The 13,567-nt window shown below is 42.7% G+C and overlaps 1 protein-coding gene across 1 annotated transcript in view; it reads right to left on the bottom strand.

The window, feature by feature from the left end:
• Positions 1–2,630, bottom strand: part of kcnn3 (potassium intermediate/small conductance calcium-activated channel, subfamily N, member 3) — an 83,987-nt gene extending 81,357 nt beyond the window's left edge. The window contains exons 1-2 of the mRNA XM_059339022.1: positions 2,134–2,630; positions 366–1,492 (exon numbers count right to left, since the gene is read on the bottom strand). Coding sequence (XP_059195005.1) covers positions 366–1,466 — 1,101 coding nt within the window. The 5' untranslated portion in view covers positions 1,467–1,492; positions 2,134–2,630. The remainder of the gene's footprint in view (positions 1–365; positions 1,493–2,133) is intronic.
• Positions 2,631–13,567: the final 10,937 nt, after the last annotated feature.

Genomic DNA, 13,567 nt, shown 5'->3' on the forward strand with positions numbered 1-13,567 from the left:
ATAAATTAGACACAGAACGGTCAAGAAACCTAGCAGCAGATGCTGATAAAGCCTGACTCAATAAACTCCAACAACACTGGCTCCTACACTTCCCAAAAGCCATCTTGTCTTACCTTAGACCTTCCTGGCCATGACTTTTTAAACCTCACACACACAGTCCGTAACAAAGGCTTTCTACTATAAGCTTAAGTCTCCAATCTCCAGCCAAGATAGCCTGAATGACATCACTGTGACATCATCAGGGTCACTGGCTCCTCCTGAGCCCCAGAGCACACTTCAGTCAGACTAAGCATGACTAGGAAGGTGATCTTTATGTGTGAAATGAGAGGAGAACCCCTTTAAGTGTCACTGCTTTGTCCCCTCACCTTGGTGTACACGCCCCACGACAGCTCCGTCTCAATGACCATGACGACGATGCCAAACATCCCGAAGATAAGGGCATAGTCACTCAGCCTCTTCCTCTTCTCGAACAGCGCCCTGCGGTGCCCCAGTTTATAGCCAATGTTTTGGTTCTTCCGTTTGGAGGCCTTGGAGGTGCTGCCCCTGGCCCCGGCGCCCACCGCCCCGACCCCTCCCTGCCTGCTGCCCCTCCCCGGCTGCGCCCGCCTGCTCTCCACCAGCGCGTGGTTCTGGTCGTAGATGGACATCTGGTTGGAAGAGGAGTCAGTGATGTCATACCCTGCTCTGGGGTACGGCGAGTCTTCTTTGGATGAAATCACAATCTCTGGAGGGCTCTGAATTGGCGGTTGGTTGGTGGATGACTGGGGCACAGAGGAGGTAGGAGGGGCTTCTCGTTGGCGGTCGTGCCCCCCAGCGGCTGTTGCCCCTGCAACAGCTGAAACGCCACCCTCTTTGGTTTCGCTGCTGCTGTCTGATTCGATGAGGTTTCTGCGGGAGGCGCTGAGGCGGCTCAAGGGCTTCATGACCCCGCCTGTGTACTTACAGGAGCTCATGGCGATCTCCGTGAAGGGGTTACTGTCCCGCCGGTGAACCAGAGGGCTGGCCTGTCTGTGTTTGCAGCCCCTCTCTCTGTCCCTGTCCCTGTCACGCTCTCTGTCCCTCTCCCGCTCCATGGAGGGCGAATGGGAGGAGTAAAAGAGGGCGTTGTAGACCGGGGAGTTGTCCCCGCTCAGGCTGTGCTGCGAACCCAGGCAGGAGGACAGCGGGGTGCTGGTGGGGTGCAGGGCGTTGGGGATTGGTGGGGGCAGAGGCTGAGCTCCAGAGGATGACAGGGGCAACTTGGGGAGCGATGCTGGAGGCAAGTTGGGCGTGGCAGGGGATGGGGACGGGGTGCTGCCATTTAGACGGTCGAGGCTTGATCCTCCCATGTGGTTGGAGTGGTTTGATCCTGGCTGGTTGCCAGTCGTGGAGGGATGGGATATACTGCCCAGGGGAAGGAGGAAGCGCTGGTCCTCATCCTCGCTCCCTCCTAGCAGAGCCAAGCTCAGAGAGGGGGGAGGCTCCATGGTCACGGCTGTGGCCACGCACCTGTCTACAGACAAAACAAAAGAAGAGAACAACTGTAAAGAAACACAGAGAACACAGACTGTTTACCGTGACATTACCAAAGCAGACAGGACAGACAGAGAGAGAGAGAAAGAGAGTGGCTGCAGGGAGGAGTGGAGGAGCATTGTGATGGATAACGGTTAGTTAAAATTAATGAGGATAAAGACTCAACTCAAAAAGCTGAAGATGTGTGACAAAGAAGGGCAGCAGAGTGAAGAAAAGTGTCCATAATTGGGAAATATGTTATTTCTTGAGTCACATTTGAGTCAGCTGCCCAGTCAGCCTCTCTCAGCGCCCTCTCTCTCTCTGTTTCCCAGTGTCCTCTCCTTCTCTCACATCCCACAATGCTCCCAGCAATCTATGCCATAAAATGTCATCTGTGTTACACTGATGTTAGCCAGAAGGATGGTGCAGATCCTCTGGCTTTACATCATGCAAATGAGATCAAGCTCAAAGGATAATAATTCCACATCAGTCAGTTTTAACAGCAGGATAAGTACTGTGTGTTTGCATCAGTTAACCATACATTGTCTGCATTTGATTGATCCAAAAACAATAACCTACTTTCAGTATGATATAACCAGACACCTTCACGGCCCCCTCCTCCCTGTCTGTTTCTCTACCTACCTCCTACCTCTTCTCTCTCAGTCCCTGTCCCCCAGGTTAGTTGTGTTGAATCACTGGCTGGATGAAAATAGACCACCACACTTTTTCTTTTTCATGTTGTCACGGCCATCCCATCATCTTTTCGCTTCGCCTCCTCTCATATAGGTCCCTCCACAGGTCCCCCCTCGCTTGTCTCTCGAAATTGTGCGTCGCTCCCCACAGATGTTGCCTCCGTCTCAGCTCCACTTGATACGATCAGTTTCTTTCTTTCTCAATCACCAGTGATCTCTCGACGGTGCCCATTTCGATCCCGTCAGTGACAATCGACTCGAGATGAAGAGGAATAATCCATAGTGACTGGATTAAAACGGTCAACCTGTGGCTGCACGGTTTTGATGTGCAGCGACATTTAAAAATAAAAAATGAAAACGCTAAAGCTGGACGTCAAGAAACAGTCCTCAGATAAGCAGAGAAGTCCGTGATTTATTATGTGGCTCCACCGACTTCCACTCAATCTACGGATCACTGTCTACCCGGATCTGTCTCTCACTCTCTCCTCCAACTTCTCTCCCTGTTTCTCCGCCTCCAGACCTGCCGTTCATTCCCATTGGACGGAATCAGAGGAGCGAAATAAGCGCTGAAAACAGGTGGCAGGGTTTGTAAGATGTAGGCGCCAAACAAATGTCTAATTTATTGTACCCGGGCTATTTGGGGGTTATTATTTTTATTTTTTTACTGTACATGTGATACAGCTGGTATTTGTAGCTTCTGTTTCTATAATTAAGACTATATGGCCTATCAGGGCGCGTATGGCACCTGTTACGCCCGAAAAGGACGCTGGAACTGGCAACATGATGTCAGAAACGTGCATTTAGAATATAATATCCCATTATAGTCCAAATATGAGTGTAACAAAATAGGCTATATATTGCTAATGTGCCAAAGAAAACCTGCAACACAAGCGGGAGCAGTGCGTCTCTGTGTGCCTTCAGCTGGAAAAGGACTTGCACGCATCTCTGTTTTCTGATTAAATTGAGTAATATAGAAACCCCCTAGGAGAACTGATGGTGTAGCTAATCACAAGATGTTACAGGATAATGTAAGCCTCTAACTAGGCTCTAATATAATGTTTTCCTTGATGTTGATCTGGGCTAGGAGCTGCTGCACACAACTGCCCTTGCAGGAATAAATACAGTTGCAGTAAACTGAATTGAATTGAATAATAGGTTTATAATGAATGTCTTATGCATAATGAACATGACATGGGTGTAACCACAGCTTTTCGTTAGGGATTTCCTGATTTCATTCCTAGAAGACTAATATATTCATAATTCTACAACTACTTAGTCTATACGTCCTAATCCTGCATAATTAGACTATTCTACCTGTCCTAATCGGTTTAACATTGTGCTTCTCTGTGTGCGTTATGTGCACTCTTAATCGGATGATGAGTGCTGACGCGGAATTGAGTGGGAGCGGATTATACTGTTTCCTTATAACAGGTCATTCTATCCTGCGATTATGCAACCTGACAGACATCAATAAAGCAAATCATACAGTGTGGAGGACAATTCCATGTATTTACACAGCATCAGCCATATGCCAACGCCTCACTGAGAGCTAATGTGGAAGGGAGACAGACAGTAGGTACATTAATGATGAAGAAAAAGATGTCATTCTACCATATGTTTTGATCTGCTGTCAATATCTTATTTATTTGTACATTTGCTTGTTTTTGTTGTGTTTTATTCCCTTAATGCTCTCCATGTGTCCCTTGTGATTTGACAGCGGATAGTTTCATCCGTTTCTTCGTCATGAGGGGGAATAAACACAGTAATGTGTTGTTTCTGCCGTGGGCTGATTCGTGATGGGTCAGTGATGGAGATGGTTCAACCAGCGGTAAATTCTCAAAAGAAAAGCCTCGGGAAAGGCCAAAGGTCAGGCTTGCACCAACACATATCAAAGCAATTTGCTTAGTCTTACTGGAAACAGTGGGAGAGACATAATAAGGCTGAAAAATATATTCTTCCAAGTGAATTCTGTATTTGTTGGACCGGATATTAGCTTTAGTTCTTCAGGGTTTTTGGTAAGAGAAGGCAAGGTTAGTCATGTTGCTTTGATCATTGTTGTCAGGATTAACAAATGCAGAGCTAAAACCATGGGTTACTTAACAGGCCTACTGGGCACAGAGCCAGGGGCTCGACGTGTCAGAAGCCAACCCAGACTTCATGTACTAAATGTACAAAAGTCAAAGAGACACATATACAGACCATGAAGAGATGCAAAATGACTAGAAGGAGAAATACAACAACTACAGACACCTTAGGACTACAAAAAACCCAAACCACTACAAAGAGATGCAAAACTGCAAAGAGATGAAAGAACTACAAAACCACCAGACAAAGAGTAAATATCACAAAGTGACACCAATCAACCACAAAGTGACACAAAATGGGCATAAAGAGACACAATTCACAGAGAGATCCATAACGACTCCAAAGAGACACAAAACAAAAACAAAATGAGGTTAAAGTACATTTGGTGGGGCCTTTCTGCATGTCTGTGTCCAGGGACCCATTGTCTCATAATCCACTCATGGCTGAAACTAATAAATTGGTTCTTTGCAATAATTTTGATTAATCGTTTATGTACTTTTTCTGGCAAAAATGGCAAATATTCTCTGGTTCGAGCTCGACTAAATTGTGAGGATGTGATACTTTTGTCTGTTTGATAAAATTCTAAACTATCTATATATATTTCCATATTTCAGACATAACTTTTAAAGACGTCACCAGGGCTTTAGAAGGATGCTTTTCACAATTTCCTAACATTTAACAGCTTCAAGAAATAAACTTTGGAAATCAATTATTGATGAAAATATTCATTAGTTGCCACAATAAAGAAAGAATGCAGTGGATGCAAAAATGTGTGTGTGGTTGGTTTTGATCTCACCTGCGCAGTTCTTCCATTTGTGTTTTTTTTTTAATCTGTTGAAAAAATTATGTAAAAGAATAATCATCTGGGATAGACTTTAATTTTCTGGCAGCAGTTTCTTCACAGCTGTTCTGCCATTAAAACAGGAGAAAGAGCGAGAAGGAGATTTGACAAACAAATACAACTAAGCATGGTAAATGGAAAAAGAGCTGCTGGAGGCTCAGGGGGACATTCGAACTGACAGAATATAGAAATTGTGGCAGGCCACACTGTATATATCTTTCACAAGTCTTAATATTGTCGACAGAGGTTAGGGGGCAGCAGAGAAAGATGGAGAGTTCGGAGCAATGAGAGCAGGGGGCAGTGACAGAGAGGAGTAATGATGGGCCCATTGAATGAAAAGGTTAGTCCACAGTTCTGCCCTGCAGTATACGTCAGATGTTTGCTCTGAGAAATATGTGAACGAGAAAGTGAATAATAGAATACAAAGAGGAATAATAAAGTGGGATGGCAGTTGCTATGCCAACGCTGTAGTACACACGAGTCCTGACTCCACCTTATCTCTTGCTGTCGTCTCCCTTCATAAAAAGTTTACTGCATTAAAATAAGGCTGTATAAAACACATAAAACATCATAGGGACACAACAGGCGGGTGGGAGAGGAAACAGAGGAAACAGAGGAAAAGAGCGACGTGTATCAGCTGGAAACGAGATGATGACGAGGACATTCAGACTCAGACGTGACCAATAAATTGATATTAGTGTATGTGTTTCCAATCTGCATCGATATGGAACTTTAAAAAATATATAATGCAGGAAAAAGATACTTTTGTAATTAAAAATGGTGTCATAGCACAGCAGAATGTGCTCCGTCGCAGGGCGCCACAGTAATTAGTTAGTATTTTAGCGCCCTGGGGTATCTCAACTCAAACTCAATGATTATTTTTAATGTGTTTGTGGTAAGATGCCTGAAATAAGGTCTGTGGCTAACACACATTTCAGAGACTTTTTCGCATTTTATTGTTCAACATAAAATCTGTTAGTAAATACCCCCACTTGTGAGTTTTTACGTGTCCTTAAAAAGGCGGTTGCCAACAAGTGGCTAAATGAGACTACAGCAGTTGTCAGGGACATTAAACATCATCAAATCATCACATCATCATCACCATCCGGACACAGATGGGAACTCTCTTACTAGTCCGCCTCACAGCCTCTAGTCAGGTTTTTCACTGCTCTTCTAAACTATTATAGATTAGGTAATCTTAGCTTGTCCGAGACCGTTTGATGCATCAGGTAGTGACGTTGAAGTCATACCTTTTTACTTCTGTCGGCTGCATTAACATAAAAGTTGTGTTCATTTGTGAAGATTATCCTGCTGAACAAAACGTGTAAGCATCAGAAACTAATGTTTGCCACAGAGCTTATTTTCTGCAATGATCCAATAGCCAATGCAAAAATCCTATTGCCAGATTCTCAATAGACACCATGGCGATGCTATCTTCTGGGTTGTCCTATAAAATACATTGTTTTGTTTGCTCTCTATTACTGTCAGCAGAATTAATCAATGTCAACTCTATAGTGTTATTCAACACAGGAGACAAGAACATAGAGTCACAGGTGTCTGTTATCTGTCTGTGTTTCTGTATTTGAATAGAAGACTGGAAGTGGACGTGATTTATACTGACAGTCACGCTAAATCAGGCAATGTTCCAGCCTAATATTCATTTCATGTGCGTTAAGCATCAAATTGATTGAATATTGGCATATAATTAATCATGAAATATAATTTCACATCTTCATATACTTTCCACCATTTCAAGAAAAATAATGGCTGGCAAAGAGACATGTCAATCACAGCTTTTCCACCTGAATAATAACAAGCAGCTTTGGTTTAAAGATATGTTTCCATCACATTATTCATGCTTTCCTGAATAACATATTGAGATTCAGGCCTTCCCCTAATGACTACACACTGACTTAACTATGAGCTCATTCAATGAAGAGAAGAAAATGGAGAAGCAGATTTTTTTCACCTGTTGACCAGATTTCTGATAAATGTCGGAGAGGTGATGAGTAAGTGCATTGCATGGCTGCATGGCTCTCCTTAATAGACCAGTGGGCTGGCCCCACGCTATCAGACATGCTGTATGCCGGCTCCATTGTATCCTAATGGCTCAGATTGCATTATGGGCCCTGGAAGCCGTGCGGGCTAACCCACAACCTGAAACCGCTGTATGCAGATGGATCTCTGCACGGCAAACAGCACTTTGATCTGACTGCCTGAGAAAGACTAATCAAATACAGAAAGCGGGAGACTACAGGGGGTAAAAGATACAGAGGAGGAGGGGGTGTGGGGTGTGTGTGTGTGGGGGGGCAGAAAGCTGTGGGTAATGCGTCCGCTCTCCCATTTAAGTGGCGAGCAAGCAGCGCAGAACATCTCGCCTCCAAACAACTGTGCCCTTTTAATGAAAGGACTGACACACATGCAGGCATACACACACACACACACACACACACACACACACACACACACAGAGAGAGCATATTTACCCAGATTTTGAGACCCTATGTCAGAAATTGTATCTAACACCAAACAAAAGGCTCACTGCTTCGTGTCACGTTGCTTTAGAAGATAAGGAATGATGTGGTTACACCTTCTGCTTACATGTGTCATGTTACTAGTATTGTTTGAAGAGTTCAGAGGCTAACTACAGTTTCACACTGTCAGCATGATATTAAAGTGTATGCTGGTGGTGCTGATGTACTGGATGTGTGTTTGTGTCAGCTCTCTGCTGACTAAAAGACACACAGTCAGCAGACTGATGACACTGCCGGATTTCCCCTCATACACATTTTTCCTGTCACTTTAACATTCAGTTCTTTTGGCCTCCTCTGAGGTTTCAAGGCTGGCTTTCTGAAGCTGGAAGCTGGATAGCCATTCTTGTCCTGGATTGGCCCCAGTCAGCCTATTCACTGTTCCAACCAGACTAGCTGATTAGCTTTTGTTAAAGCCACCAACACATCATAGAAAAGGGATGATGGCGACATCATATTCCCAGTGGCCTCTCACTGTCCAGATGATGCAGTCAGGAGGGATTGCCTTCAACATCCCTCCTTGAAGCCATCTGCTCCGGCTCCTCTGGAAAAACTTCTTGCTTGATGTCCAGCCTGATGACTTCAAGTGTGTGCAAGAACACACAAGACATGTTTTGCTGTCTCTCCAGGTTATGTTGCCCCAGTTGCCAAAAGAGCCACTCACAGTGATTCTCTTGACAGCAGACAGAAGTTGAAGACCAACACTAGCCTGATAATCACAGTAAAAAGCTTTTTCATCACTATAATCATATTTCCGTGTTGCCATTCAACTGCAAGTGACATATCTGTCCAGCATGCTTCATTTATATAACTGACACAGAAGCTGTGTTAGTGGTTGCAGGTAGCAGTGAATTTAAAAATGTGTCATCTCTCAGTGTGGACTTAAAACAACTTGTACAGCTGTGTCAATCTCCCACATGCTTGCTGATGTTTTTGTTGCCTTAATTTTTAATGAATGCAACTTGATTTATGGTTATTTTTTTGGTTCCTAAATGACAGATTATAGATAACAAAGCTTCCCTTCCAGAAGCTAACAAGCTCTGTATGAAGATAAGGTGCTCATTTCTGCGATTGGTCGATTGTACCTGTACTTGATATTTATGGGCATTATTTTGTGGTCCATCTCATTCCATGCTTTGAGTGCATGCACCTTCTAAAAATGCACAAAAAGCCAGAGTTACTTTGGTGTAATAGAAATAAGAAGTTGGACTGAGTGGCAAATTATGGGCTAGTTTTATTTCTAAGGTTGAAAAATTGGGCAAACTGTCTGAACAATATGGTATCAGTTTGTTAGAGGCGCGTTTGAAGGCTGAACGAATATACCATCTGTTGTTTATCTGTTTGTGTGCGCATCATGGCTGCCAAGCGTCATACACACATTACCGCTAGAGGCAGTGTAGTCGTAGCACTCACCATTTTAATGACGTGCCCCAGTAGGGTCCCCACAAATCATCTTCCATGGCCCCACCAGCCACCATCACTTGTTCTGCTATAATATTGTAACTAACAGCGTATAATCTTCCGGGAGTGTTGCCATGTTTGTTATTTACATCCTGCAAATCCAGCATTTCTTTACGGTCTGACTTCTCTGGTGCGCCCTCTAGTGGAAACCTCCAGTAACACGCGTTGAACACTACATGTTGTTGTTGGACATAATTTAGTCCATACATACATACAATTTAGTCAAATATCAGTACATTTAGCAGTATTTTGTTATATATCATATTTTCCAGTACAACGTTATGATTGTCAATTGAAGAATTTATGCAGGGAAGTCTGGTCTTGGTTGCAGCAGTGCAAGCAGTACAAGGAGCAAAAAACTAATTGCATCCTCATAAATCACAAAAAATCATTAAGCTTGGGGTCTCCGGTAGGTTTAATAATGCAGTTCAGACAAAGATTAGGCAAATAAACAACTTTAGGGCACCACTTCCTAGGTGAAATACAAAGTTTTAAGCTATTCTGTATCCATGACCAACACCAAAATGATTTGAATCACTCAAAAGACCTGAGATGTGTGCAGCAATTCAGATGTGGAGAATCTTGTGAACCTAAAAACTGCTAAACTGCAAAATTCTCCCTCATCAGCCAGCCCCACCCTCCCCTCTGTTGATAGTGATAGTTGCTGTAATGGAAGGGAATAATGTGGTGTGAGAAATCTGTGGCTTGTTCTTCTGTGTAATGGTTCTGAGAAGTCATGTCAAATTTAGGCCTCCTTTAATGTATAGGTAGCAGGGAGTCAAGGTCCCAAGCCTTTGGATAAAAGGAATGCTATATCATACGCTGTGTGTCAGCCTTGATTGAAGAGGCAATTGGTTAAGTATGTCGGCAAGCTTGTGCAGCTGTCCTGATACTAACGTTTAGAAGTGTTCAGAAGCTAATTACAGTTTCAAAGTGTCAGCATGATAGTAAAGTTTAAGCCAGGTTGGTTAGTGTGTGTGTGTGTGTGTGTGTGTGTGTGTGTGTGTGTGTGTGAAACAAGTGCAGTCTTCCTGAGTCAGCTGTCTGATATTTCTCAGCTAAGTGACACGGCCTGATTCCTGACAGACTTTTTCTGACACTGTGATCCTCAAAAACGGACCAGTAAAGTTAATTTGAGTTTATCTAATGGAACTTGGACATCATGGTGGTAATTAAATTACTAAGTCACTGTGTTTTTTATACCATTGCCATTATTAAACCACTAGTGCTTCTATACAAAAGCATGGATATAATATTTGAAGTACAATCCCTCCATTTACTTGATGGCACACTCCATGGTAGCATGCTGTTTGTGCTATTACATTTACATTATTAAATACAAAGGCAGTAGAACTGTGTATCATGATATAATATTTGCACTGAACTGAAAACTCCATTCACTCCCCTCATACTTTCCCAGGGCCCCTCTTTTCCTTTCCGATGCTTCATGGACATGAAGGCTCTATCCTTCCTGTCACACCTTTGATGGCCATTATAAATTTGCACCGGACTCCACAGGTTTTCATGATCTTGTGTTTTTTTAGCTTAGCCTCTAAGCCATTTCTCTCCCCACTCAGGCTTCATGTATTCCCTTCTTCCCCTCTCTCATTAATTTCTATTGGAGAGCATCGATTGGCTCGTTTAAGCCCCTCGGTCTGGACTAATATTTCACTCCATGGAGCCCCTCTGCACTCGTCCATCCTTCCCGCCATCGTGCTTTACTCCTCTCCCTCTATCATTAGTCCCGCCCTCCCACTAGCCAAATAGTGGACTGGAGAGACAGACCTGTATGAATCTGACTTTATGGGTTGAGATCATGATTGAAACAACCCCATATTATTGCACACAGGCCATTTGGGCAGCAGTTACATGCATCTATGCGTGCATACATGTTTATGTTATTATTTTCGACTTGAAGTGAACCTTATTGATTTATCCCTTGAGCTCCGACTGTCATTAAGTGTTGTGGTATTATCATAGAAATGGGTAGAACCGCAGTATGCCTTTAAATTATGTGATCATTCTTTATCAGAAGTTGTTGGGATTCCACTGCTACACTTCCTCCTCTAATGCAACGGGCTGTTTGGGGGGCATTAACAATAAAATAATTTATGAGGCACTACACTGATTGGATTGCAATATTGTTGCCTTCATGTTGTCCCTGAACAGCAACAATTTCTATTGAACCGGAGACAACACCGGATATAATGCTACACTGAGCTGATTCCGAATTAGACACTGAATATCACTATTTGTTCCCAGTGAGACATCACAGCCAAAGACAGCTCAGTGTTATTGGATCACATTAATACACTGCCAAAACAGTGCGGAGTAGAGCTTTTATCCAGCATCATGATTTCGCAGCAAATAACTAACATCTTTGAAAGAATGCACCAAGAATAGGTGCATTTTTCTTATCCATATTTTGTAAATGTCTTTAGGTGCAGATAGCAGGTTTATTTGAGATGCAGCTCAGCACTGTGTATTACGTTTTTCTAGTCAGAAATCTGTAATAAATAGTTTTTCAGTTTTTACCACTCTGTAATTGATAACGAAAGGTCAAAAACCCTCCAAAATACCACATTAAGACACTATTACCTTGATGAACACCAAAGAAAAATCCTTGCTGGGATTTGTTATCAAAAACGTTTGACATTTTGGAAAGAGACCTAGAGGATGTGTAGTACTAACATATGTATAATGTATATTAACGTATATTGACATTAAGAGGGTTTCTCAGCAGTTCACGGAAGTGCTCTCCATCCAATCATTCAATGGAAATGGAAAATTGCATTTCATTTGAATGACTGAATGGCAAGCACCTTTATTCTATCATAATGACCTGTTCAATATACAGGTCATTTTATACAGTTAGGTCAAGTTTTAAAAAATGCTCTCACTGCAAAAAAAAATGGCTACTATGGGGACTAACATCATCACACATGAATACAATTGAGCTCATTGAATCAAGAGTCTCAGCTTTCCAGTCAAACCAAATTAATGCAAATCCAAGACTGTTTTTCAGATATCTCGAGGTCAGAGGTCAATGGACCCCTGTGGAAAAGGGGTGAACAAACTGAACTTTGGAGCATTATTTTGCTCCCTTCATATCAAGATATCATGACATGGTTGATACCAGTGGATTCAGATTACAGGTTACAGAGAATGAGCCCAACAGCAGGCTGGTGGACAGAGACATTGCTGGGTCTCCCTGCTGCTAGGACACCACTTTACCGGGAGGAGTGCAGATGCCAGCCCCAAAGACAAACGGCTGGCTCGTCCGTCTCCGAGCTGCTGACACACTTTACGGCTCCACTGACGTGCGTAGTCACCATAACAACAATTGACATTTTATTATGTACCAGCCAAATGACCACAGCAAATATCGCAATGTCCATTTTACTCTTAGTCTACTTCTATGATCTCCACACACAGCTTGAAAACTACCTTTGCAAAAGTAGGTTATAATTTTCTCAAAAGCCAATCAGAGCACACTGGGCTTTTTTGTTGAAGGGGGACTTATATGGACAGATGTATGTATACACAAAGAGACAATAATGCTTTCTGAATGTATGTTTGGAAAATGTGTCCATGCGAGTTAGAAATACAGGAACATAAAGATAATAAGACTTGCACAACCTGAAAATATGAAACCAAAAGGGCCAAATATCAGATTGAAGAACAATTTTATTAATGGAAGGAGCCCACATAATATTATTAACTAGTATCGAGATAAAATAACTGTCAGAGCTGCCCAATATGTGATTAGGAAATCTAATCACAGATTTTTTTCAGCAGCCACTATGAATATCACCTGGGGCTGATTTCATGTAGCCTTCTCCACATGCACACAATCTCCTGCACTAAGGTGAGGACATGTTTCCATCTGCTGATCCTTTGGAGCATTGCACTGGGCTCTGCGGCTATTTGGAGACAAGACTGGCTCTAAACGCCACCCTGAGGAAAGGAGCCCCTGCTGTATAAATTTGCATTTCATACTAGCTCAAACTCTCAGCCTAGACGGTCTCTTTCCAATCATTGTTTCTGCATAAACGTAATGCAAACCTTTGTCCTGGATGAGGAATCAGCAGCAGGAGAACTGCAACACATTTGCAGTGCACTCAGCAGAAGCTCTAACTCAATGAATATCTATAATTCCCCCCAAAATGTCAAGCCTGTATCGTTCACAGAACTAAACCCCCCATGTGAAGAAAGTACTCCTGTGGAAGAAGAGGTAGGTGATAAATGAATATCAGACAAAATACCAGAAACACATCACTCCACTGATGCTACTCATTTTATTATTGTTTTTTTTTACTGTTCAAAGCACATCGGTAAAAAAACAGCATATTCCATTGCAGTTTAATTGAAACGTCAGGAAAAAAAATATAGAAAAGCAATTGTAGATGATTTACAAAATATATACATTAAACTTATACATATACATACACACAGACATATATACA

Source organism: Centropristis striata, chromosome 8 (assembly GCF_030273125.1).
Source record: "Centropristis striata isolate RG_2023a ecotype Rhode Island chromosome 8, C.striata_1.0, whole genome shotgun sequence".
Lineage (NCBI taxonomy): Eukaryota > Metazoa > Chordata > Actinopteri > Perciformes > Serranidae > Centropristis > Centropristis striata.